The following is a 25,451-nucleotide window of genomic DNA, read 5'->3' as shown; positions in this document are numbered from 1 at the left end:
CGATTGAAAATTCCTTCAAGATACGTAATTTGGGACACTGACTGCCAGTCAGCAGCCTTGGTGGAACGTGATGGACCATCATACGTCATCTGATGGTCCATCAGATGACGTCTGACTGCCACTGCCAAGGGAATTTCCTCAACAAGGGCAGCATTTATATAAGAGTAAAGCTATACGCACTCATAAATATCGCCAAATGCCTCGATAAAACAAAATGTTCGAGAAAGAAAAAGAAAAAAAAAGCACGACCACCGCGGATCGAACCCGCGACCACTTGCGTACAAATGGGACACCTTAACCCCTATGCTATGCCATCGCTTTGGAAACTCGATTTGACCATTTGTTTTATATGAGATGCTTCAGCTGCAAATGCAGTTAAGCCTTCAGCATGTTATGCAAAGCACTCGTACATCACTCGCCGTACTTCAGTTCTACTCACCTGCATGTAGAGTACTTTCGCGTCGTAGAGCGATCCTTTTGTTCGCGCGTATCCGGCCCAGTAGACCTGGTACACCTTGTGGCGTTCGCCTTCCGCCGTCCGCCGCAGGTGATCAACCAGACGACTCGTTCTTCGGGGTCAAACAGGGTTTATTACCATGACTCTGGTCCAGACTCGGGGCAGCAACTGCACTCGGCCACACGGGCCATCCCTTTTCTACCCTGTCGGCGCCGGGTGCCGCCCCCCGCTAGTCGCCGGTTTGGCCGCCGTGTGGCGGGCCGAGCGCCCCACACCTCCCCCCCCCCCCCCCTTTTAGAGGTCGAGGTCTAAGATGGCCTCCTCGTGGGCCGGGTCGCGGAGCAGATCCGGGCGGACTTGGCGGAGGATCCGGATGGCTTCCGCGACCTCCAACGGGCGGGGGGCTGCCGGAGGTGCAGCAGGAGGTGGCGCGGCTCGGCGAGCCCAGTCCGCCGCGACGCGGGCCTGGTGGAAGGCGCCCGCCAGGTGGGTGGGGCGGTGGAGCTCCGGCACTCCGCAGACGGGGCACAGCAGGAGGCGCTCCGCCTCGTTGTATACGGCCGCGGGCTCGTGCGGGTGCCGGTCCTCCAGCGTGTTGCCCCGGAAAGGCTCGGGGACGGACTCCGGTGGCGCGCCACGCTCGGGCCGGGGCTGCTCCCTCCAGCGTAGCGCCGAGGCCCAGCCCACCGGGCGGTCCTCTACCAGCCCAGTCCAAGTCGCGACGGAGGCACGCTCACGGCGCGGCGGGAAGCGTGCCGCCAATCGCCTGAAATGATAGGCGTGGCGGGAACGCTCTTGGTGGCAGTGACGATCCTGCGGAGGAAATAGAAAAATAGAAATGAAACGAAGAAAAAGGACGAATTAACGGGTCTGGTTGTGATACGTCAAACATGCTCGGAGACACTCGCGAACAGAACAATCCCTTTGTGAAAACAAAGGGCAGACCCGCGGGAAGGAGATGGATCCTCTCCCCCCCTCTCCGCGAAGAGACGCAGCCAGCCAAAAAAAGGATATGAATAGAACAGGTGATGAGTCACCGAGGGCGTAGGTTGTACCGCCTGGGCGTAGTTCCGTGGTCCAAGGGCTGGCTGGGAGCTGGGATGTCCGGGACCTGCGGAAAAACTGCTGGCTCGCAGTAACGCTTGAGCTCAGAAACGTGAATTGGGCCGTACTGCTGTGTACCATGCAGTCGTGCTAGGCGGTAGCTCAGCGGGGAAATTGTTTCCGTTATGCGAAAGGGTCCATCCCAACGGTTGGCGAGGGATGCTGCGAAGCCTTTCGACGCATCGCTGAGGGGATGTGTCCGACGAAGTACCAGGTCTCCAACCTGAAAGTGGACACTGCGGCGGCCCTTGTCGTATTGGGCGGCCTGTTGAAGACGAGCGACGTCGAGGTTCTCTCGTGCTTCACCAACGGCCGACGAGAGTCGGTGATGGACGTCCTGGGCGAACTGCGCGTATGGGCGTCCATTCTGCGCAACATCTGTGTATAGAAATGAATTTTCCATTGGGAAGGTTAGCTCCTTACCAAAGTTGAGACGGGCAGGCGTGAAACCAGTGGATCGGTTGACCGTGGTGCGCGTTGCAAATGCCATCTCGTCGAGTTTGGCATCCCAGTCTTTGTGACGGGCTGTGTGGGAAATCAACATCATTTTGAGGTTGCGGTTGATCCTCTCCGTGATGTTGGCTTGCGGATGATACGGCGAAGTCAGCTTGTGCCGTATTCCAAGCGCAGCGCAGGTGTCGACGAAAATCTTGCTTCGAAAGTACGAAGCACCGTCCGTGATGAGCTCGGCAGGAAAGCCGAATCTCGTGAAAACGGACAGAAGGCAGTCCCAGATCCGCTGCGAAAGAAGCTTCCGTAAGGGGAACAGTTCTACCCACTTGGTGAAGTGGTCAGTCACAACAAGTAGGTACTGATTTCCGCGAGGACTACGTGGAAACGGTCCCATGACATCACATGCGACAATCTGCCAAGGCGACTGGCTAACGACTGGTTGCATTAATCCTGGTGGTTGGCCTCCGCGAGGTTTCGCCTTCTGACACACTGGACAACTGCGAGCATACTTCAGTACATCCTGCCTGATTCCTGGCCAAGTCGCAACACGACATAACTTATCGTAAGTCTTACTGCCGCTGCTGTGACCCGGTAATGCTGAATCATGGAAGTACCTGATGAATGATTTGCGCAGCTTCCGAGGTATCACAATCCGGAAAGGCGATCCATCGCTGTCGTCGTCTGCCTGGGGGATGTAGCGGAGAAGAAGTCCGTCCTCGCTCAGCAGGTACGAGTCGTACTCGTCGTCGCTTCCGGTGCCGCTTGCTCTTCGTGCCGCAAGCCTCTCGCACACGCGTCGACAAAGTCCATCTTCCTGCTGGGCCTTGCGGAGGTCTGCTCTGCTCACCAACGTCCCCCAACGTGACTCCGAAGTGCGGGCCACGATGTCGGTTAATCCCACCAACTTTGGTTCCGTCTCAGTGGGAGGGACCTGCAAAGGAGCCCGTGACAGTGCGTCTGCCACAATATTAGTTGCTCCTTTCCTGTAGGCGATAGTGTAGTCGTACGCTTGCAGTGTCAGAGCCCATCGTGCAAGACGTCCGGCTGGATTCTGCAAATTCTTCAGCCAGGAGAGCGCTTGGTGATCCGTCTGTATCTGAAAGGAAGCGCCATCGAGATACATGTTAAACTTCTTGAGGGCGAAGATGATGGCGAGACACTCCTTTTCCGTCACGGAGTAGTTTCGCTCGGCCGCTGTCAGCGTGCGGCTAGCGAAGGCGACTGGGCGAAGAACGTTGTCGTGTTCCTGAAGGAGGACTGCGCCCAGGCCGAAGTTGCTTGCATCTGTTTGGACGACAAATTGTCGGTTGAGATCCGGCAACTTCAAAGAGGCGACGTCGGTAATTGCTTTCGAGAGCTGAACGAAAGCGACGCGCTGATCCTCCCCCCACCGCCATTTCTCGCCTTTGCGCAAGAGCAAGGTCAGGGGGTTAGCGATCTCGGCGCAGCGAGGGATGAACTGGCGATAAAACCCAATCAATCCAAGAAACCGCTGCAAACTCTTGACGTCGTGTGGCTGCGGATACTCTGTTATTGTACGCAGCTTGTCCTCGTTGGGGCGAAGAACTCCATTGTCCACTACAAAGCCAAGGAGGTTAATTTGTGGTGAAGCGAGCTGCACCTTGTCAGGGTGAATCGTCAGGCCGGCGTTGCGCAGGCGCTCGAGGACGATCCCAAGATGCTTCAGGTGTTCCTCGAAAGTCTGGGAAAAAATAACGATGTCATCCATGTATGCCATGGCGAATTTATATTTTGTGTCGCCGAGAACGATATCCATTAAGCGCTGGAAGCTAGCGGGTGAATTGGAAAGGCCAAAGGGGAGGCGGGTAAATTCAAACAATCCTCTGTGGCAAGTGAACGCAGTCTTTGGCACGTCCTCTGGATCAATCTCAATTTGCAAAAAACCTCGACTGCAGTCCAAAGTGGTGAACACTTTCGCGTTGCCAATCGCGTACATAACCGAGTCAATGGAAGGAAAGGGGTACGAATCTCTCACCGTCACTGCGTTGAGGCGGCGATAATCCACGCAAAGTCGTACCGAGCCGTCCTTCTTCGGAGCCAAGACGACGGGGGAGGCCCATGGACTCTGGGACTCTTGCACTGCTCCGGTATCCAGCATCTCCTGTAGTGCTGCGTCTAGTAGGGCTCGCTTGTGGACGCTGAGGGGCCTAGGGTTGCACCGCAGTGGTCGGGCGTCACCAGTCTCGATGCGGTGTAGCAACACGTCGGTCTTGCCCGGGGTTTCCGTGAACATCGTTGCGAACGGCTGCAGGATGCTCTCGAGCTGCTGCTTTTGCGAGCTGGTTGCTGGGCACGCGTTGAGGGCGTCTCGGATGCCATCAGGAAGAACTGCAGCTGGCCGCGCTGTGTAGTGGGTCGGAAGGGTTGCGCCGGTGACGCAGTCTTCACGTCTGGTGAAGGGGGTCACGTGTGGCTGGTTGTCCAGCCGATACCCGCCGGCAGCAAAGTCGAGCGATATTTTTTCGTCTGCAATGAAATCTCGGCCCAAGATAACAGGTACGGCCAATCCTGGCAGATAAAGGAAACGCTGACGCCGCGTTTTTCCGTCGAAAGAAATCCTCAGCCTTACTGCGCCTGCTGCTTTTGTTTGCGCGCCTGACGCTAACTGCAAAAGCGTGCTCGAACAACGGAGCTTAACATTTTTTGATTTGCAGAGTTCAAAAACGACGTCGCCGATAAGCGAAACTCCCGCGCCGGTATCGAACAGGGCGGCGAAAAGAACTCCGAGCAGAGAAATCGTTATCCTAGGCTCGATGCTGTGGTTCGTAGGTCGTACTCGACATACAGAAGGAAGTATTGCCGGCGACTTACATTTCCCGGGGCTGGTGGCGGCCTTGGGCGTCGAGGTCTCCGGGTTCAGCGCCGCAGGCCGCCTCGGTTTCCCTGGTCAGGCAGTTCTCGCTGCTCACGGGGCCGCCGTTGTGGGCACTGGCTGCGGAAGTGGCCACGCTGTCCGCAGTTGTAGCAGGAGTCATTCTGCCGCTGGGTTCCCACGTTGCCCCGTTCACTCCCACGTCGCCGGCTGCCTCTCGGCTCCGCCGGGTCATTCCCACGTTGCCAGCCGCCTCTCGGCTGGCGCTGGGGCCTTTCGGCCATCTGAAGATCTCGCCGATGGTCATGCAGCCAGCTTTCGCTGTCCGGGAACTGCAGCCGGCCCCTCTCGGGGTTTCGCGGCACCCGCGGCGGGCTTCCACCCAAGTGCGGGCCCTGGGGGGACCAATCCCAGGCGCCTGGGGCTTCCCTCGGTCGGGAATTTAAGCTCACGCTGACCCCAGCCGGTGATGCAGCACCGAGCCTCCCGTCGCCATCCCGAGTGCACTCAAGGGTGTCCAGGGCGCGGGGCAAGTAGGCGTAGGCGCCGACCCTTTCGGGTGGGCGGTGAGTCGGAGGGGTGCGTTCCAGGGCGGTGCGTGCAGGTGGCGACCCCGCGCACGATGGTTCGAGGGCTTCTGTGGCGGGGGGCGGCGGCCGGTAGTCCACGCTGGCCAGGATCATGTCTTGCACGCCGCGCGCCGCACGAACGAGGTCTTCCACGCTCTCGAACCGCCGCCCCTGAAGATAGACGTGGTAACGGGGGTGGCTCTGTCGGATGATGCGTGCAACCCTCTCCGACTCGGGAGCAGCTTTCGCCACTCGGTTGAACAGCTCCTGCATGGCCCGGATGTATTCGACGAGGCCTTCCTCTGGATGCTGGGTACGTCGTTCGAGCTCCCGCTGGACTCGGAAGTCGTACCCTGGTGGCAGGAACTCTTCTCGGAAGCTACGGCGGAACGCCTCTAGGGACGGAAAGGGAGTTTGCAACACCCACCATCGTCTCGCGCTCGCTTGTAAGGCGAGGGGCAGGATGCGCTCGAGCACGTAGCTCTCCAAGGCGCCGGACGCTCGGGCGTAGACGTCCAGCTCTTCCAGGAAGTCGGCGACGGACTTCCTGTCGTCGAACCCCGTGTACACGGGGACCGTGAGCCGAGGGTGAAGCTCGGGCCCACGCTGCTGCACATGGCCGCCGGCTCCTCCCGTGCCGGTTGCGAGGCGCTCCGTCACCAACTGGAGGGTGGCGGACATTTGGGCCATGAGCGCCAGGACCTCAGCCGACCACGGACCGGGCTCCGCGTCTTCTTCGCTGGAGTCGCCGTGGTCGGACGGGGGCTGGGACTGTTTCTTGGGAGGCATGGAAAAAAGAAAAACGCGCGACAAGGGAAAAAAACAGCACACGCGAACACGAGGGAAGAAAAAAAAACGCGCCAACAAACTACGCCAAGAAAACCGCACCGTCAGCGATGTGCAGACCGCGGAGATAGGCGAGCGCGCAAAAAGTCACAATGAACAAGAAAAACACGACGCGATAGAGAAAAATGAAAAACGCGAACCGCGACGAATCAACGACCGAAAAGAGATTAAGAAACGCAAAGTAGAAGAAAGGGAGGCCGAACCGTCTGGTCGAGATCACCGACGACGGACGACAGAGTCCACGTTGGGCGCCAGATGTGGCGTTCGCCTTCCGCCGTCCGCCGCAGGTGATCAACCAGACGACTCTGGAGGCACTCTCGACTTTCGGACGCACAGCAGCAGCGGCAGTACGCTGTACTGAGACTAAACGCCTCATCTCGACATTTCAGTTGCGGTGCACACTTCTACCGGACTTCATCGCCCTGAAACACCGTCATCGTGCCCTGGATCATCTACTCATGCCTGTGACCGGGAGCTTCATCGGCGATTGGTGAAAGAAATCAGCGCCATCTGCACGTGGCTGTGCTTGGGAGCACCGCCGGCAATCGGCAGATAGGACCAGCGGCGCCGCGGCCACGCCACCACCCCTATAAAGGAGGCACTCTCGACTTTCGGACGCACAGCAGCAGCGGCAGTAGGCTGTACTGAGACTAAACGCCTCATCTCGACATTTCAGGTTGGTCTTCTTCACGTTGTATAAATCTTCTTTTTTCCCTCCGTGATTCACTGCTGCTGCTGCTGCTGCTGCTGTTGTGTTTTGTTTCGTGGTTTTTTGCTGTATTTTGCTGTACAAAAAAAATGGCCCATGGTACAGATGTTATATGTCCGGCATGTGCTGAAGATATGTCGGAAAGTGGATTACAGGTTAAATGCACGGAGTGTCAATATTCTTATCACTTAGGCAATTGTGCCGGAATTTCCGAAGCGACACTTAAAAAGAATGCAAATATCCGAAAAACCTGGCGGTGCCAGACTTGCAGAGCTGCTAAGTCTCGGAGCAGTCAAGGCAGTAAACAACCTAAAGAACAAGGTGCCGCTTCCGGTACTCAGAGCGACGTGCAAACCAGTGAACTCAATGTAGCTAGTCTCCTGGTTGGCATGAATGCTAAGCTTGACACACTTTTAAACCTTAAGGAAACAGTAGATGGAATGGAAAAGTCACTCCAGCATATGTCGGACAACTATAACGTCATGCTCAAGCGCGTTGGTGAACAGGACGAAGAAATAAAAAGTTTAAATAAAAGGGTTACAAACTTGGAAAAGACGAACGCAGAGTTGGAAATAGAACACTTAAAACAAAAGGTGCACGATCTTGAATGGAGAAATCGCAGGCAAAACCTCGAACTGCATGGGATTCCTGCAAGCGAAAAAGAAGATCTTCTGTCTAAAATAAATGAAGTGGCAAAGAACCTGGATGTGCCTGATCTGACATCGGATCAAATTATCGCAGCACACAGACTTCCCTCACGTGCAGACAAGATCCCCGGAGTCATTGTTCGCTTTGTCAGCCAGGTGACACGCGATATGTGGCTAGACCGGCGGTCACGACTAAGGAATGCTCGGAGTAAGACATATATATATCTTGGAAAACTTAACGCAGCAAGATAAGGCACTACTGTGGGAAACGAAAGAATGGGCAAAAACAAACAGGTTCCAGTACGCTTGGTATAAAAACGGCAAGATTTTTGTCAGGGAGAAGGACGGAACTCAAGCACATCTAATAAAGACTAAGGATGACTTGCAAAAATTGGAGTAGTTTTGCTTTGGGTATTGCATTTTTTTTTATCTTCACTCGCAATGACAGTTCCTTCTTACTTATTGCCAAACGAGGTTGTTAAACTTTTTAAAGACCAACCAATTGTGCCCTTTTCGTTATTTCATTTAAATGTTCAATCAGTGCGAAACAAGTTTGATGAACTTAGCATCTTTCTGGACAGTTTTACATTTTCTTTTGATATAATGATGCTAACTGAAACATGGTATAACCAGAGTGATGAAGTGGACCGACTAGAGAAGTATGCAGTATTCAATTTAAATCGTAGCAACAAAGTAGGAGGAGGTGTATGTATGTACGTTAAAAAAGACCTTGAATATAATATTGTCAGTGATTTCACAGCGACAACAAAGGACTATGAGATTTTAACTTTACAACATGCTAAATTTGTATTTTCTGTCGTCTATCGACCGCCATCTGGGAATGTTGCGACCTTCCTTGAATTTCTTGAAATTTTTTTAAAGGTTGTTGGTGAAAATAAATCATGTCTTTATCTTGGCGGTGATTTTAATATAGACATGCTAACCTCCTCTAAACATCAGCTTGATTTACTGTCACTGTATCAGTCATATGGATTGTCTAATGTTATTTCACTGCCTACTCGTATAGCGCCTCTACATGACACGTTGCTTGATTTATTTTTAACGAACGTTCCCACCACAGAGATACTTGCTGGCGTGATCGGGGTAACGATTAGCGATCACCTGCCGATCTTTATGTTTAGTCATGTAAATTTCAACAGCAAAAATACTAATGTTGCTCAGTCTTTTTTTAGAAATATCAGCACAAAAAACTTGCAACATTTTGAAGAACAGATATTTTCTGCGAACTGGAGTGCGGTGTTGTCTAGCGTATCAGCTGACGAAGCATTTGACTACTTTCTCGATAAGTTTATTATGATATATGACCATTGCTTCCCCTACCAACAGCGAAATATTTCCCGCAAATCACGTAAACCATGGGTTACGTCAGAAATAAGAAAAATGATAAATAAGAAAAATACTCTTTACCATCAATTCGTACGTAGCAGAGACGTTAGCGTGTTGGCTAAATTTAAGGAACAAAGAAATCAGTGTACCAGGGCCTTAAGGCAGTCAAAGCGTTCTTATTTTAACAATTTATTTCAAGGTGTAAACAGATCTGATGTTATATGGAAAAAATTGAACGGTATACTTAACAATGGGCCGCACAAGGAGATAATCACGAAAATCAAAATTGAAGGCACCGATATAGAGGGAGAAGCTTTAGCTGAGAAATTTAATGAACATTTTGTTAAGCCTGCTCAAAGTGTGTGTTCTATGAGTGCCTCTAAATACATGCTTAGTGTTTCTGACAGCTTATTTCTTACCCCAACCGACGAAGAGGAAGTATTCTCAGCGTTTCAAAACTTAAAAAACAGTAAAAGCTTCGATATATACGACATTCAAATAAAACCAATTAAACATGTATTGCGGGCGATTTTACCCTATTTAACGCACATATTCAATTTAGCACTTAAGTATGGTACCTTTCCAAAAAAAATGCAGATAGCAAAGGTGACTGTAATATATAAAACCGGTGATAAGAATGACTTAGGAAATTATCGACCTATTTCGGTTTTACCCATATTTTCCAAGGGATTAGAGAAAATCATACATCAAAGGCTTAATAATTTTTGTGAGAAATTTTCAATCATTACGCCCTGTCAATATGGATTTATGAAAGGTCGCTCGACTGAGATTGCACTTTTAAAACAAAAAGAACTACTTTTAGGCAACATCGAAGCGAAGCTGATAACACTCGGCATATTCATTGATTTCACAAAAGCCTTCGACCGCATAAATCATAAAACGTTACTTAAGAAACTGTTCATTTATGGTGTTCGCGGGGTCGCTTTACAAATGATTACTAGTTACCTTCAAAACCGCCATCAGTGTGTTGAAATAAATAAGAAACGATCAAATTTCAGACCACTAACCGCCGGTGTACCACAGGGCAGTATATTGGGGCCACTCCTCTTCAACTTGTATATTAATGACCTAGTAAATATTAATGGTAATGTGAACTGCATTATTTATGCGGACGATACGAGTATATTTTTTTCCGGCGTTAACATAGATACAATTATAAGCAATGCGAACCATTATCTTTATCAATTAAATGCTTGGGCACTATCGAATTCCCTGCAAATAAATGTAAGTAAAACAAAGGCCGTGGTATTTAGATCTCGGAATACAAATTGTAGTCCTAGGTCTGTACTTTTGCTTGGTACAGGCACTATTGATATAGTTGAGAGTGTAAAAGTCCTGGGGGTAATCTTTAATCAGTACATGACTTGGAACGATATGGTGCAATACACATGTAAAAAGCTATCGAAGGCTGTGGGTATAATATACAGATATCGCCATATGATTCCTAGTTCGGCCATGATACTCGTTTACAACTCTATTTTCTACGCTCAATATAACTATTGCTTTTTGGTATGGGGAAATACGACCTTGACTAATATAAATCAAATGCATATTCTTCAGAAGAGAGTGATTCGTACGATATGTCATACTAGCTATGACAGTCATACGAAACCATTGTTTAAAAAATTTAATATTGTGCAAATTACAAGTCAGTATAGTTACAAATTAGCCCTTGCCTATAAAAAGTCGTTTTGTACCAACCGTTTACTTTTATCGATCTCAAATCTTCAGTTCAGGGAAACGCTCTACAACACTCGTTCTGAAGATGCGTGGGCAGTACCACACTCCAGGACCAATTACGGCAATGAAATGCTGAGATATGCACTACCGCGCCTTTTAAATTGTTGCAGTGAATTGGATATAAATATTTTAAGTGGAACTCGGAAGGACGTGCTTTCTGTATTTGTTAATGATTTTCTTAAACACGTTCTGGAATAGTTAAAGTATGAATCGATTGTACGATTTACCTCACTTTTTTTTCTTTTATTTTTTAGTGGTGTAGAGATTGTGAATTTGTATGAGTTTGTGTACGTGTATATATTTTTTCTCTCTCTGCTGCGGTAGGGAGGGGATTTAGCTCACTTATTTTCGTTTTATTGGTGTAGAGATTGTCAATTTGTATGAGTTTGTGTACGTGTACATATTTTTTTTTTCTGCTGCTGTAGGGAGGGGGGCAGAGGCTCGTCAAGCAACACTGAGTTGCTTTTTTCTCTGCCTCCCCTCTCCAAACGGAGAGAAAATAAAGACTTTTGACTTGACTTTTGACTTTTGACTTGACTTGACTCGTTCTTCGGGGTCAAACAGGGTTTATTACCATGACTCTGGTCCAGACTCGGGGCAGCAACTGCACTCGGCCACACGGGCCATCCCTTTTCTACCCTGTCGGCGCCGGGTGCCGCCCCCCCGCTAGTCGCCGGTTTGGCCGCCGTGTGGCGGGCCGAGCGCCCCACAACCTTTGTCGTCTTCAACTACACCGCTAAAGTCCCTTAAATCGTCGGAACTCACAACAGGCTGGGTCTTGTCGAGTAAAAATTCTACTAAAACATAAGACATTGTAGGGCCCGGGCAGGATCGACAGGTTGGAGCAAGCGGGAAAACAAAACAAGTCGAGAGCGATCGTTCATGAAAGCTCGGCGAAGCGGCGAAGCCTCTATGGGCGAAGCGAAGTGGCGTGTTCGGAGGCGTTTCGGCGGGCTTCTGATCAAGGTTGTCGCTCGGCTGCGTGTCATATCTCTAACATCAGCGGTTTTATGAGCTCACGTCACGAAATCGTTTTCTTGTGCATAGATTATTTTTCGTATTCATAGATTTGACGAAGCAGTGGCATCCGAACGAACTTTACGTCCTTTGACCGCACGTCTGTCTGCACGTCAAAGCTTTTTGACGTACAGTCAGAGACAATCGATGTACAATCAGAATTGCCACCAAGACATCTTGATGGCATTTCGCGGCGGCCGGCTGCCACCAGGAAACCATCAGAAAGCCGACAAGTGGAGTCTGACTGGAGTTTTACTGTCGGTCAGAGTAACTTGTTGGCCAATCAGACATGCTTTTGACGTACAGTCAGGCACAGTCAGCGGTCCACTAGAAAACATTGACTGCTAAACAGGGTTACATTGATGGATTTTTTCTTCGGGTAGCTTGCACAGCACACTCATCTTAGGGATGAACGGCTTATAGGCTAAAAAGCGAAAGGATCATCACTAGCGAGGTCAACCCATTTTAAACCCTGAGAGAAAAAGAAAAATAGATCCCCAGCCCTCTTGCTCGTTCATCAAGCAAGGTCGGACCGTAAGCTTCGACCGTTGCGAACAGCAAACGACGGGAATAAATAGTTAACACCAAATTCCTTGTCAAGACCCTAGACTGTTTCGTGCGTATCCTTGGCAGAGATGGCAAAATTACTTTCAAAATGTAATTAAATTACATTACTAATTACATTCCTGAAAACTGCAAAATGTAATGAAATTGCGTTACAAATTACCTCAAAATAAAGGTAATGAGATTACATTACAATTAGGTTCTAAAAGTAATAACATTAATTTGATACTACTTTGACATTACTTTTGAATACCTCGAGACAGTAATTCGCGCTCACTTTATTTCCCGTGTACATCAACACCAGTTTTTACAAAACAAACCCTCGTTTAACCTTAGAGCGCGTGCGCAAGAACCAGATCCGGGAGCAGCGAGGTGCCGTGCATGCGCAATTCGGACCGGAGCACCACCGCAGTGATGTGACGTCAAAGAGCTGAGTTGGTCTATATGTACAAAAAAACTCAGATCTTCCTGTTTACACCGCAACAATCTTATGGGCCTCAAAGTGAACCGTACTGAACAGTGGTTTTGCTGGCGCACACGACATAAGTGTTAAACATGATGAATAGCTTTTTAGATGTGTCTCAGAAAGAGAGTCCACTCACCAGTTTCGCTGTTCATCCAACGGTGAAGGTTCTTGCTAAAAGGGTGATATGTTTCCGTCTTTCTGATTTCAAAGTTATAGTCCGTGTCAGTTTGTTAAGTCCGGCAATGACAGCTCGTTCTTACAAGGAGTCGTCACGTGAAACGTTTCCCTTCCGCATCGGACGTAATCTAATACTATTCTTCCTAGAGCACTATACTCGGCGATAACTTTTCTTGGCAATGCAGTGGAGAGAAGAGCCGGCGCACATGCTTTGCTCAAAATGGGAAAGGGGACGCGTGCCTGTACCGTCCACTCCATTGCCAAGAAATATTGTCGCCGAGTATAGTTGACCTGTACTCAGTCATTCCTATGAAGAAGCATTTTTCCGAAAAACCCGAGGAGTCCAGGTTTTTGCGCATTGTCACACAAAAGGCCCGGATGATTGCTAAGCAGAAGCGTGGCCAGTTGAGTAATGGCGCGAGCTTCCTAAATTTTTAGCTTTCCATACAAACGGGGAGCAATATCTGCTTGTAGGCTTATTCCCAAAAAACTACCCAAGGGAAGGCAGCGAGGCATACCGCGAGCGGCACCTGCTTTGCTCAAAGACGCACGAAACAATATCAGGCTTTGACAAGGTATCTGGAACGAACTATTTATTCCGGTCGCTTCTAGTTCTTAATAGTCGAAGCTTAGGGTTCAAGCATGCTTGACGAAAGTACAAGGCAGGGGATCTGTTTGTATTGTCCGCTCAGGTTTTAAAATACGTGTAACTCACTGGTGATGTGCCCGCCACCTTGTAGCCTATGAGCCGTTCATCCCTAAGCTGACGCACTGTCAGCTTAGGGATGAACAGGGGAAGCTACGTGTTCGTTGGAGCAGTCACACGTGTTTAGTTCGCCACGTAACCACGCTCTCGTTCATATCCACGCGCAGAGAAAGGGACGGGACACGTCATTAAAAGAAAGTGTTTCATTGGTTCTGGTTAGCTTGCAGCTCCGACAGCACTGTCAGCTTAGGAATAAACGAAGTATAGTATAGCGTCGTGATGACGCTACGCCTTGACACGGGTCGTTCCTGGAGTTTGTAAACCGTTGCCTTCCAGCGATGTCTACAAGGAAGTTTTTCTCCTTCGCCTTCCCAGCCTTCCTTTGTGCGTCTGTACAGCTCTTCGTACAAAGCTTTGAGCTCAGGTGGCCGTCGATTATTTCCTCTGATGCTCTTTCACAACATTTGACCATGCAAAATAATTTTTCTCTTTCTTAAAGCTTGCAAACGAATTTTCTAGTTCAGGACATAGTAATATAAAAAAAAAATGAGTAATTTTATCAAAATTACTGCCTGAACGTAATTAATTACTAGCCCACAGAAGGAATTCATTACATTAATCATTACTCAGAAAAGTACGTTAATTACTGTAATTTCATTACAGTACTGTCATTACTGCCATCTCTGATCCTTGGCCTTGTTAAGTAAAGGCTCTTTTCGCAGTCGGAAAAGACGGGAATCGAGCAAAACAGTTACCGCTCGCGGTATGCCTCGCTGCATTTCTTTGAGAAGTTTATTCGGGAATAAGCCTACGAGCAGATATCGCCACCCGTTTGATGGAAAAGCGCACGTTTTTAGCAAAATCGTGGCAATTATTTTTTTAAGTAGCGACAAATTCCGCGCAGCAAATATTGAGCCCCCTTGTTTGAGGACGCGCAATAACTAAGGCTCTTCGGGTGTTAGGGAACAATACTGCTTAAGAGGTGTGATCGGAATACGTCAACTTGTGCTTTTGTGAGAATAGGATTAGATTACGTAAAGTAAACGTTTCAGTTGACGACTCCCTGTAAAACCGGATTCCCATTGGCCGTCTTAACATACCGACTCGGGCTTGAAGTCTTTCTAAATCAGGAAGCGGGAAACATAGCAGATTGAGCGGACGGCCAAATCACAGCGCACTCGGCTCTCGCGTCGCGATTGTTGATTCAGAGCTCTGCGTATATCCATATGACCAGTGCGCGCGTGTTCATAAACGGTTCCTCTCGTTTGCACGTGGGTCAAATGAACCAAAATGAACAGGTGACAGCGTGGTGGAAATCGGTAGCAACGGTAGGTACTCACCCGGGAAACGACGCGCGAAGCGGCGTGTTGCCCGTCGGCACTCCCGTCGAAAAAGGCAAAATAAAGACACAAATACTATATATATGCAAGAAATATCGCAAGCAGAAGAGAATAGAAACATTTAGAAGCAATAAGAAATACACTAGGATAGATAAAAATAGGTAATAGAATAAAAAAACTGAGGATTAAGGGGAGACAAGCGACAAGGCAATGCGATCTCAAGGCAGAACGGCCAGGGGAGGGACAGTCTCGCCCATAATTCCTCGCGCGCGGGCCGGGGCGCTTGGGAAAATAACAGATCGTCTATTTTAGCACCTTACAATCGAGTCTGCAGCATATGCTCTACGCGACGTTCAGATAGGCTACCTTTTGTTCGCTCAGGCAAGGAGGGTTTTCTGGCCTCCAAAAGGAAACTACCCAGGTAGCACAAGAGGTGGGGTCCATGTGGGACCCATGTGGGGCCCACGTGAGCAACGGGGGCTCGGACAGCCACTGCGAAACCCACGTTTGGTTCCACGTGGGCGCAGCGTGGTCATGCCTGATATGGGCTGCCCATAGGCTCACTGCGTTTCCGAGGAGCCAATCCCTACTGAAAAAACCTGTACAAATGTATACCGGCCTATACCGGTTCACACCGGAGTCCTGCATTCTCATATCGGTAACCGGTAGCTCTGTACCGGCGACCTGTAACCACGTACTGGCGAAGCCGATACGCCGTACCGGCTGCCCATACCATGTACAGGCGGCGAGTGAACACGTACTGGCGAAGCCGGTACGCCACACTGGTGGGCCGTAATAACATACCGGTGGCCAACAATCGATGCGCGGCTAACTGCAACCACGTATCGGAGCGACCGGTAACACCTTACCGGCGCCGGCACTTAAACCGGCGGTCGGTAACCTTGTACAGGCTCTACCGGTATACACAATAGATCGATCTCACTAAGCGTTGGGCGCATGCGTAAAGCCATCATAACTTTAGTTCACAAGAGGCAGACGGCCGTGCACGCGAGGGCTCGTGCCTTCTCGTGCTCTACGCGCGAAGAGCTCCAGCGAAGTTGTCGCACGTGCCCAAAGAATAAAGTTCCCTCGCTGCATTGCAGCAGCGGTGGCGTAGTCAAGCTGGCCGGTGAGATCGGTCTATTTAACGCGACCAGAAATTATCAGACCTCGACGGCAACGCGGGCACCGCGAAACTAAACTGTGATATTTTTTTCAGTAATAAATTTTATTCAAAAAATCACATGTTAGGTCATTTCAATTTAACAGTTTCAGCTATCAAACTTAACCATTTTATGACATGCATATTTAAAGTCATAAAATGCGAAAACCAAATCCATGGGAAGCGAGGCCGAGCTTTGAGCCCTGTACCGCGGTAGTTTCGGTTTTGTTGACATCGGATTGGATTGAATTTCGTAGCTGCAAGCCAGAGTGCAGAAAAACAACGAACAACGGAAAAACAATGTTTTTCTTAACAAGACATAAACTTAACATGGTAATTTTTTATGCTTTTAAATGTTTTAAAACTATTTAGAGTAATAATAGTACTAATATAAACTAAGGCAGATTATTTCTTCAATCCAATCCAATCCTTATGTACCCGCACCGCTGGTACGCCAGTGCTCTGAACCGAAGGCTCAATATCCTCCGGCCGATTTTCCTTACCAGTAACCTGTGTAAACTCACTGAACGTATGGTGCTCGAGCGACTCTTGTGGCACCTTGAGAGGAACTCTCGCTCCACCCATATCAACTCGGATTCCGCCACGGGATTAGCACGCAAGACATTCTCCTTGTGTTGCGCCACCAAGTCCTTGACGCCTACTCGAAACTGCAGAAGAGAACGGTGGTGGCAGTGGACGTTCGCAAGGCCTTCAACACCGTCCCTCACGAGGCGGTCATCCAGAGCTCAGAGCTTGCCGTAGTATGCGGCCACCTTCTCAGTTTCGTTAAGAGTTGCCTGAACGACCGAATATACAAGATCAAAGCCGGTGACTTCATCGGACCCCATCAACTGAAGAGGACCAGGGTATTGCAGGGCGCGGTCCTCTCGCCCACCGTCTTCAACCTGGTCATGGCAAGATTTCCCCCGCTCCTTGAAGCGGTTCCGTCGCTGCGCTTCGCCGTATACGCCGACGATGTCACCATCTCCGTAACGACGGGATCGGCGAGCAACAGGAGCACACAATTCAGCTTGGCCTCAACGTCATACAGGGATTCCTTTGAGATGTGGGTATGAGCGTGTTGGGCCGAGAAGACCGAATACGTCGTGGTTCTCAACGGGCCCCGCAGAAAGACCGAAGCGGTCCACAACCAAATCGCGCTCAGCATGGCCGGCCAGTGAATACGGCGAAAACCCTCCATACGGATCCTGGGAGCCTACATAGATCAAGATGGGAACGGCACAACGTGGGTGACGAAAGTCGTCTTGACGTGCAGATCCTTCCTCCACCTCATCCGTAGAATCACGCACCTCCAGTGGGGCACGCGGGAGAGAGACGCGCCAGCTCGATACGTCGCTGCTTGAATCCCGTATCCTCTACGGCTATACCTATCACGTCCTCACGCCCAGGCAGGCGGAGCAACTCGGGAAACTCAATCGCGAGGCAATCCGTATCGTCACCAGACTGCCTAAGAACACGCACCTCTCGGAGCTGTACGCACATAGCGGCATGAACCTCCTGTCGGAACTCGCTGAACGGGCGCTAATCGGCCAGAGAGACCGCCTCAGCAGCTCGACAGCTGGGCTTTCTATATTAGAAGAGCTCCGCGTGTGTCCCAGTCTGGACGTCCGCCCGGCAGACGCGCACTCGCCTCCTCCGTGGACCGCCCCGGTCACGCTTACTGACGGAAAACCCCTCCCCCGAAACATGGGACCTGGACCGACTAACTCCGAACGACTCAAACGCTTTGACAAAGCGCACACACGTAGCGTCGCGCACAAATCACTGCCTACGCACGCAATCAACTACACTGACATGGCGGAAACCTTGCTGTCGACTGCCGGCGACGACGGCGAAGGAGAGGCTATCGCGTGGGTCGACACCACCCATGGCATTCCGAACGCGGCTCTACTTTCGACCATTGAAAACGTCGACACTACGCAAGCGGAATTCGTGACAATCCCCCGAGCATTCCAGTGGGTTCTTCAAACATTTACACCAACAGACATCCCACACAGGCTCCTACTGTTCACCGAATCGATCCGCGCGTACGAAAGTTGCAGACGAGCCTGCGGGAGCCCCTCAACGTACACGAGAATAGTTGGCGATTTGCTCGCCGCGCTCCTAAAACTTCGTAGGAATCTCAACATCCAAGCTGCAATTTCCTAGCTGCCTGCCCGTGCGGGCGTCAACGGCAACGAGGCGCGAGCAGCAGTACACCAGATGGCATCCGCGCCGAACGCATTCCACAACTCAGCCGGCGAGGCAGCCGGCCCGGCCGACCCGTCTGCCGTCAAGGAAAGTGCTCAACAGCGAAGGCGGAGAACCCTGCGGCACCTACATGAGGAACGGGAGGAACGCCCGGACGAGCAGTTGCGTCCCGTTCCTCCGATGCCGAATGACCTACCGAGGAGCACTCAGACCCTCGTTCGTCGCCTCGCGACCAACCCTTTCCTATCCCCGGCGCTGCGCCATAAGTTCTCCAACGACGACCCTCACGAGGGGGTGTGTCGCCGGTGCCGTAGGACCGCGACGGCTGCCCTTGTTGTCTGGGAGTGCAAGTGCCACGTTCGCCTTCGGAAAACGAAACTGGAGGAACTCCCAGACAAGATCCGTCCGGCGACGTACGTCGGTTGGATTCTGCCCACCAGTCGTGACAAGGCGATCGTCTCCCTGCTGTCGATAGAGCTGGCAGAGTTCGTCTACGACGACGACGCCCCCGGCGGACGACTTTGCAGCAGCCAGAGGCGCTGGGACCAACACCCATCCAGACCGCCGTGACGGCAATGGCGGATCCTTAGGCTCGCACCGATGCAGACGCCAATGGTGCATTGTATGTGTGTATGGTATACATGAACATATATTATATATAACAGGGTAATAAAAAACGTTCCAGCAATATCAACAAAAACCCGTGAGTAAACTTTGACGTTTAGTGTGTTAATTGTCACTAGTGTCAATTTGTTCCCAAACCCTTGCTTAAAAGGTTCATTACTAGAAGTGAATTAAGGATACATGACAAGAGTATATAGTAACCTGTTAACGTCTTAATAAGTAGTTTTGTCGTCTACTACTGAACCATCTTTGAATGTCACGTTGTAAGACTTATAAAATGTAGTTACACATTCCTTTCGAGCCTCGTCCGTCATACAAAAGTTATGTTTCGTTGATTCCGAATCCCGCATGACGGGTGAAATAAAACTGGACAAAATTTGACACCGTAATATGGTGTGATGGCAGAGAAGGCGTGAAGCATTAATCGTTTACAGAATGAATAGCAGCAAGAAACAATTGTCTTTCTTTTTCGTACATAAACGATCCTCCGCTGTCTCCCTGAAAAAAAAAATTATTATTGAACTATTTTCGGAAAACTGATATAAATAAAGCGGAGATATCATCGGAACAAATTCCTCCAGCTGATTCAGGGCTGCTATTTAATGTCTCACGCCGTACTCACTGCCTTCACTTTTTTGTAACATTTTTTTTTTTTGCCTTATATGTATACGTTTTTGGCCCGTACATTCTGGTGAAAAAAAAATACAGTTCCTGAAGTAAAAACGGTTGCCGCCCTAGGTCAGCATTTTCGCTCGGCGACACCAATTTGCAATCTGCATGCGAAAAAGATTGTACATCAATTGTATATTTTTTGAGAAGAATGGTGATACCGAGATAGAATGTTTTTCTGGGGTATACGGCAATACTACTATAAAACAGTCCGAACGTACTCCCTACCGTTTTACAAAAATTTAAAAAGAAGTACATTAAATGATTTCTAAGACGTGAATAAACGAAACCATTTTATGTCGTGTCAAGTACACGGGCGAACGAGGAGACCCATGAGGTTGAACTTATCGCGATGAGTACAGACAAACGTACAAGAGAGAAATAATACAACTTCGCCGCGATTCTGGTTTATAGTGGACGCCATTGACAACGTGGTAGGTGCGATTTGGTGTCCGTTTAACGTGAGCCTGACGATGAAGGGCTTTTTCTGGGAAAATTCAAAGTACCTGGTTTGAAAATCATGTGCTAAACGCTACATTTAGTGGCCCCTTGTGCACGCATCATAGAGCCATTGGGAAAAAGATAAGCTTCACGCTCTCTTCTGGTATGTTTTTGTTACACGACAACACTGGTCACCATGCTGCGACCATTGTACTGGATGCATTAGCTCAGATAGGGCGGGAGGTTTCTTCTATTCAGATTACATTCCGGACATCTCACCATGTGACTTTCACTTTCTCGAACCCTAAGGAGAGGCTAAAAGGACCACAATTCTACTCGGAAGGGCACGTCATTGCTGTTTTTACCAATGGTTCAAAACTACAACAGAATCCTTTTTCGTGAGTGCTATCCGACAACCTCTCCAAGCAGGGAGAAGCACGCGAGAATGCGTGCAGTGGCTTCTCTGACACAACACTGGTGAATTCCTGTTTTCTCCCACAGGGTGTTTAAATTTTACTTGAACAAATGCTTTTTAAAAAGGCGAGAGTTACACGGATGTTGTCTTGAGCTTTGACTTGTCAAGCTGTGTGGGCATAGGATGAAATAAACGACACAATAAGGTGGCGAATTAACCGGTATTGGTCGAAATTATAAGAAGCGGTTTTACAGAGAATGTAACGATTGCAATCTTTACTGGAATACCTCTTAGAGTCATTACGAATTTATTGCATTAAAAAAAAAATGGTGTTTGAGAAATCTATAGATCGTTATTTCCGTTTTGTTTTGTGCCAGATTTTAAAATTGAGCTTTTATAAAGCGCCGAAGCCCTGCTCGCAATGCCGCCTAGAAGAGTGACGCTGTCTTTTCAGGCATGTCACTCTTACGGCACTGTGTCGACGGCGCATTCATCGTGGATGTGCTGCTGAACTAGTAATGACGTGACTGAAATGAACACGTACATTCTCCTAAGCGTCATTGTGGACGTTTACGGCGTTATTTTTTCGCGCACATTCAACACTGCACTTCCATTCCCCTTTCGACGCCTCCCAAGAAAAAGAAAAAAAAAAAAAAAACAGGAAGCCAAATGGAGGACTGATCGACGCCTAACAAGCCATCACCTTTTCGCAATTTCGTTTAAATTTGTGTGGCCTCCTATTTTACCTGCTGCAGATACTGAGATTGAAACATCCATAAAACAAATAATTAAAAGTGAAATATTAGATTTGAGTGAATTAGCTAACTTGCCGCGACGGTTTCTGCCTTATCTGATGCCCGCCAAGCCTGATAATTAAATGGGGAAGAAAACACTCGTTCGACTCTTGTTCTATTTTCAAGACCAGTATATTTGTATCGAAATCAAATACCGTGTATAATGCTCTATCTACTTCCGCCCCATCTGCTGCAGTACAGAAAATGTTCGTTCGCCTTCACAAAGACACTCGGAAGGGCCTCCATTGATAACGCTTTCTATTTGAAGTTTTTTTTTAAAACAACTATGTTTGTTTCTTTGTTTTGACGTTCACAATTGTACGCTTTGGCCAGCTCTAGTGGTTGCTACAACGGATCGTGAATACTTCACTGAAGCCTTGTCGAAAGCTGAATTCAAGGCCCAGTCTTGCTTACATTTAGCATTTCCGGTCGTGTCGATCATTTTCTAAATTTTTGCTCGGTTTCTTTTAGCCAAAATGTATTGGAAACAAGCGACAGCTGAGGGCGCTCACCCCCGCTCTTTAGGACTCGTATCACTTTTCTACCGGGTTCAATTGAGAAAAGCGGCTCCCGGTTTTTGGAGTTGTGCAAATAAACTACGCATCGACGAAAGTTGGAACTTCATGACAATGCAACGCTAGTGCTAATGAGAGAACACGAAAGTTGGAGATCGCATTACCTGCATCAAATGAAACGAGAGAAAAATTAAATTTGTTTGTGAGCCGACGCCCACTTAAGCCAAATATTTGTAAATCCAAGAACATGGCACTGAGGGCGTTTGTTGAATTCATTTAAGAACTGTCAACAAGTAAAACAATAATAAGGCGGTAAATTGGGCCAGTTGGTTGACCTTATAGATGGTGGGGAAAGCAGCTCAGAAAACACAGACCACGAAGAGGAGCATACACAACATACAGCATTGTCCTTTTATTTACGCTCCTCTTCGTAGTCTGTGTTTTCTGAGCTGTTTTCTCTATCAAATAAAGCAATGTTTGCTGTTTTTAATTGTTTTTTTGCTGACAAGTTTATACATTCATTACTAAAGCTAATGCTACAGGCATTTAGGATGTGAATTTTTTGCTTTTATAAATATTAAGCTTAGGTGGACGTCAGCCCCTATTTGTTATTCATTTCCTGCAAGTATTTTATGGAAGTAACGTCCTGCTCTTAACATTATGCATTATAGTACAACTAGCGTCAAGTTATCACTGAGTTCCAGCCTTCTACGATGCAGAGTCCATTTATATGGGCGATAGTCCATGTTTGGGTTTTTTTTTTCTTTTTTTTTCATGGGACGTTTTTATTCTATGGTTTAATACTACTCTTCAATAAGGGCTGCAACCGTTTTGGCCAGCTGCCGGAAATCAAGATGAGCTCTGTGCAATTCTTTAGATTTCGTTATACATGATACATTTTCAAAGTCTGGTTCCAGGAATTTTACAATGTTAACTTGCCAATTTGGAGAACATCTACTGAATGAGAGTACGAAAACAACCATAGCGTTTTCAGCTTGTTTTAGAAGGGATAAGTTCAATACAGTTTCAAAGAGTTTTAACACAAGTTCTGATGCCTCTTCTGTAATCCCAAGTTTCCATTAACAAACTTTTATTCAGCGGGAAACTTAACCAATATATCGCATTTCCGAGTTGAGTCGGGTCCTTAAATTTTTTACATCCCAAACTGCAGGTGAAAGTTTTTTTTAGATTTATTCAGCCGAAAAAGCCATAGTTCAATTTAGTTTCAAATGCATGCGCGTGTCTCATGGCACGAGGGGTCATTTAATTTTTCGTGCAGCTGCCGACCAAATAAATTTTATTCTCAGGATATTATACAATAATTCATACTTACAGAACACATTCCCCCTTCGGAGAATAGGACGTACTTTGGAATAGTTGGGGTAAGTTGTCGAAGTTTTCGTTCGCACTGTTTGTTAGTAATTAAGGATATATTGTTACGGTGAAAACGATGATGATTTATTTACAGCTGGGTACTGGTGGAGACAGGGGATTGAATCCCTTGCTGCGAGCGCGCTGGCAATCCTCTACCTCTTCTTTCTCTAGTCATATCATGAGCTCTGTAATATTAGCCCCCCTCCGAGAAGCCACGACGTCTCGTCGTTGAGCTACGTGGTCGTTGGGAGGATATATGGCTTGAGCCGAAGCACGTGCACTGTTTCTCTTTTGCTGCGACGTCTGTCATTTTGTTGCTCGAGGGCTTCAATGACATATGTAACGTCGCTCAACTGGTGATGAATCCGGTATGGTCCTGTATAGCGGTGGAGAAGTTTGTCAGCAAGTCCGACATGACGTTGTGGTGTCCACAGCAATACAAGGTCACCAGGAGAGTGTTTGATGTGTCGATGAGAGCTATCGTAGCGGGCACACTGGCGTTCTTGTGAGTCAAGCGTGAGTATGCGAGCTAATTGACGAGCTTCTTCAGTCCGAATTGTGGCATCGGATGTAAATTCGGTGAGGGAAGCGTCTGGTTGGGGTGGAAGGAGGGAGTCAAGCATTAATGGTGGTTCACGGCCGAAGAGAAGATAAAAAGGTGTGAACCCAGTAGTGTCGTGGCGGGATGAGTTATATGCAAAGGTGACGTATGGCAGTGCATCATCCCATTTTTTTTTTATTTGACGACACGTACATTGACAACATGTCAGATAACGTTCGGTTCATCCGCTCAGTGAGCGCATTCGTTTGTGGGTGGTAAGCGGTCGTCACTTGATGGTGGACCGAGCAGGCCTGGGGTACTTCAGACACAACGCATGAGAGAAAGGAACGTCCACGGTCACTGAGAAGTTCTCGCGGTGCGCCGTATTTTAATATGACGTCCTCCAAAAGAAACAGGGCCAGGTCAACGGCAGTACTGGTTGGGAGAGCGCGTGTGACTGCATAACGAGTGGTGTGGTCTATTGAAACTGCAATCCAGCGGTTTTCAGAGCGTGACAAAGGGAATGGTCCGAGGAAGTCAATCCCTAGACGATCGAAAGGGTTGATCGGAGGGTGCAGTGGTTGAAGGAGTCCTGATGGCCTGATGGTTTGTTTCTTTCGACGTTGACAAAGGTCACATGAAGAGACATACCTCTTTACAGTTCGGTACATGTCCGGCCAGTAAAAACGTTCCTTAACCTTGCCGTAAGTGCGAAGGAGACCCAGGTGACCTGATGAAGGTGCGTCGTGTAGTTCGTGAAGAACTGTAGCCCGTAGGTGTTTAGGAATCACGACAAGCTATGCTAATCCTTCGTGTCTGAAATTCTGGCGGTATAGAATGTTGTCGCGGATGCGAAAGAGTCCCGAGGACGGTTGGTTAGCGTCAACTGAGAGGCGTCTTATAAGAAGTTTCAGAGCTGGATCACGAAGCTGTTCGTGAGCGAGGTTGAGGAGCTGTGATATCGGCAGAACTGGGAGTTCAGTTGAATCGGTGTTGTTGTTAGCTGGACTTACCGGGTAACGAGACAAACAGTCAGCGTCCTGATGCATCTTTCCTGATTTGCATACGATGGTGAAATCATATTCTTGAAGGCGGAGAGACCAGCGCCCAAGGCGACCAATAGAATCTTTTAATGATGAAAGCCAACAAAGGGCATGGTGATCAGTGATGACACGGAGGGGACGTCCAAAAAGGTATGGTCGAAATTTAGAGACCGACCATACCACTGCAAGGCATTCTTTCTCAGAAATGATGTAATTACGCTCAGCAGGTGAAAGTAGTCGACTAGCGTAAGCAATTACCATTTCCTTTAAGAACTGATGTTGTGCGAGAACTGCTCCAATACCGTGACCACTGGCGTCGGTGCGAATTTCAGTGGGTGCCGTGTCATCGAAATGGCCGAGAATGGGGCTGGAGTTCAAAGCATCTTTCAGATGGGCAAACGAAATCTGATGATGTTCCTTCCATTCGAAAGCTTGATTTTTTTTTTCAGGAGAGATGTCAATGGGAGTGCTATGTGTGCGAAGTCTCTGATGAAGCGGCGGAAGTAGGAGCAAAGCCCTAAAAAGCTCCTGACGTCTTTTGAAGAAAGAGGTATGGGGGAATCTTTCACAGCCTTAATTTTTTCAGGGTCGGTTAGAACACCATGCTTGTCTACGAGATGTCCGAGAACTTCAATTTGTTGACTACCGAACCGGCATTTAGCTGAA

The 25,451-nt window shown here is 48.6% G+C and overlaps 1 protein-coding gene and 1 pseudogene across 1 annotated transcript; one reads left to right on the top strand and one right to left on the bottom strand.

The window, feature by feature from the left end:
- Positions 1-751: 751 nt before the first annotated feature.
- LOC121835659 lies at positions 752-17,661 on the bottom strand (annotated as a pseudogene).
- Positions 17,662-18,381: 720 nt separating this feature from the next.
- On the top strand, positions 18,382-18,982 carry LOC121835658. The gene has a single exon (XM_042290096.1). It carries the CDS (start codon positions 18,382-18,384, stop codon positions 18,937-18,939), a length of 558 nt encoding a protein of 185 aa, XP_042146030.1. The 3' UTR covers positions 18,940-18,982.
- Positions 18,983-25,451: the final 6,469 nt, after the last annotated feature.

This window comes from Ixodes scapularis, unplaced genomic scaffold (genome assembly GCF_016920785.2).
Source record: "Ixodes scapularis isolate PalLabHiFi unplaced genomic scaffold, ASM1692078v2 PGA_scaffold1__304_contigs__length_218370807, whole genome shotgun sequence".
NCBI lineage: Eukaryota > Metazoa > Arthropoda > Arachnida > Ixodida > Ixodidae > Ixodes > Ixodes scapularis.
The sequence above is the reverse complement of the archived record's forward strand: the minus strand, read 5'-3'. Positions and strand labels throughout refer to the sequence as shown.

Excerpts from the sequence above, each read along its gene's own strand:
- LOC121835658 (XM_042290096.1), top strand. The coding sequence starts at position 18,382 with ATGGCATCCGCGCCGAACGCATTCCACAACTCAGCCGGCGAGGCAGCC.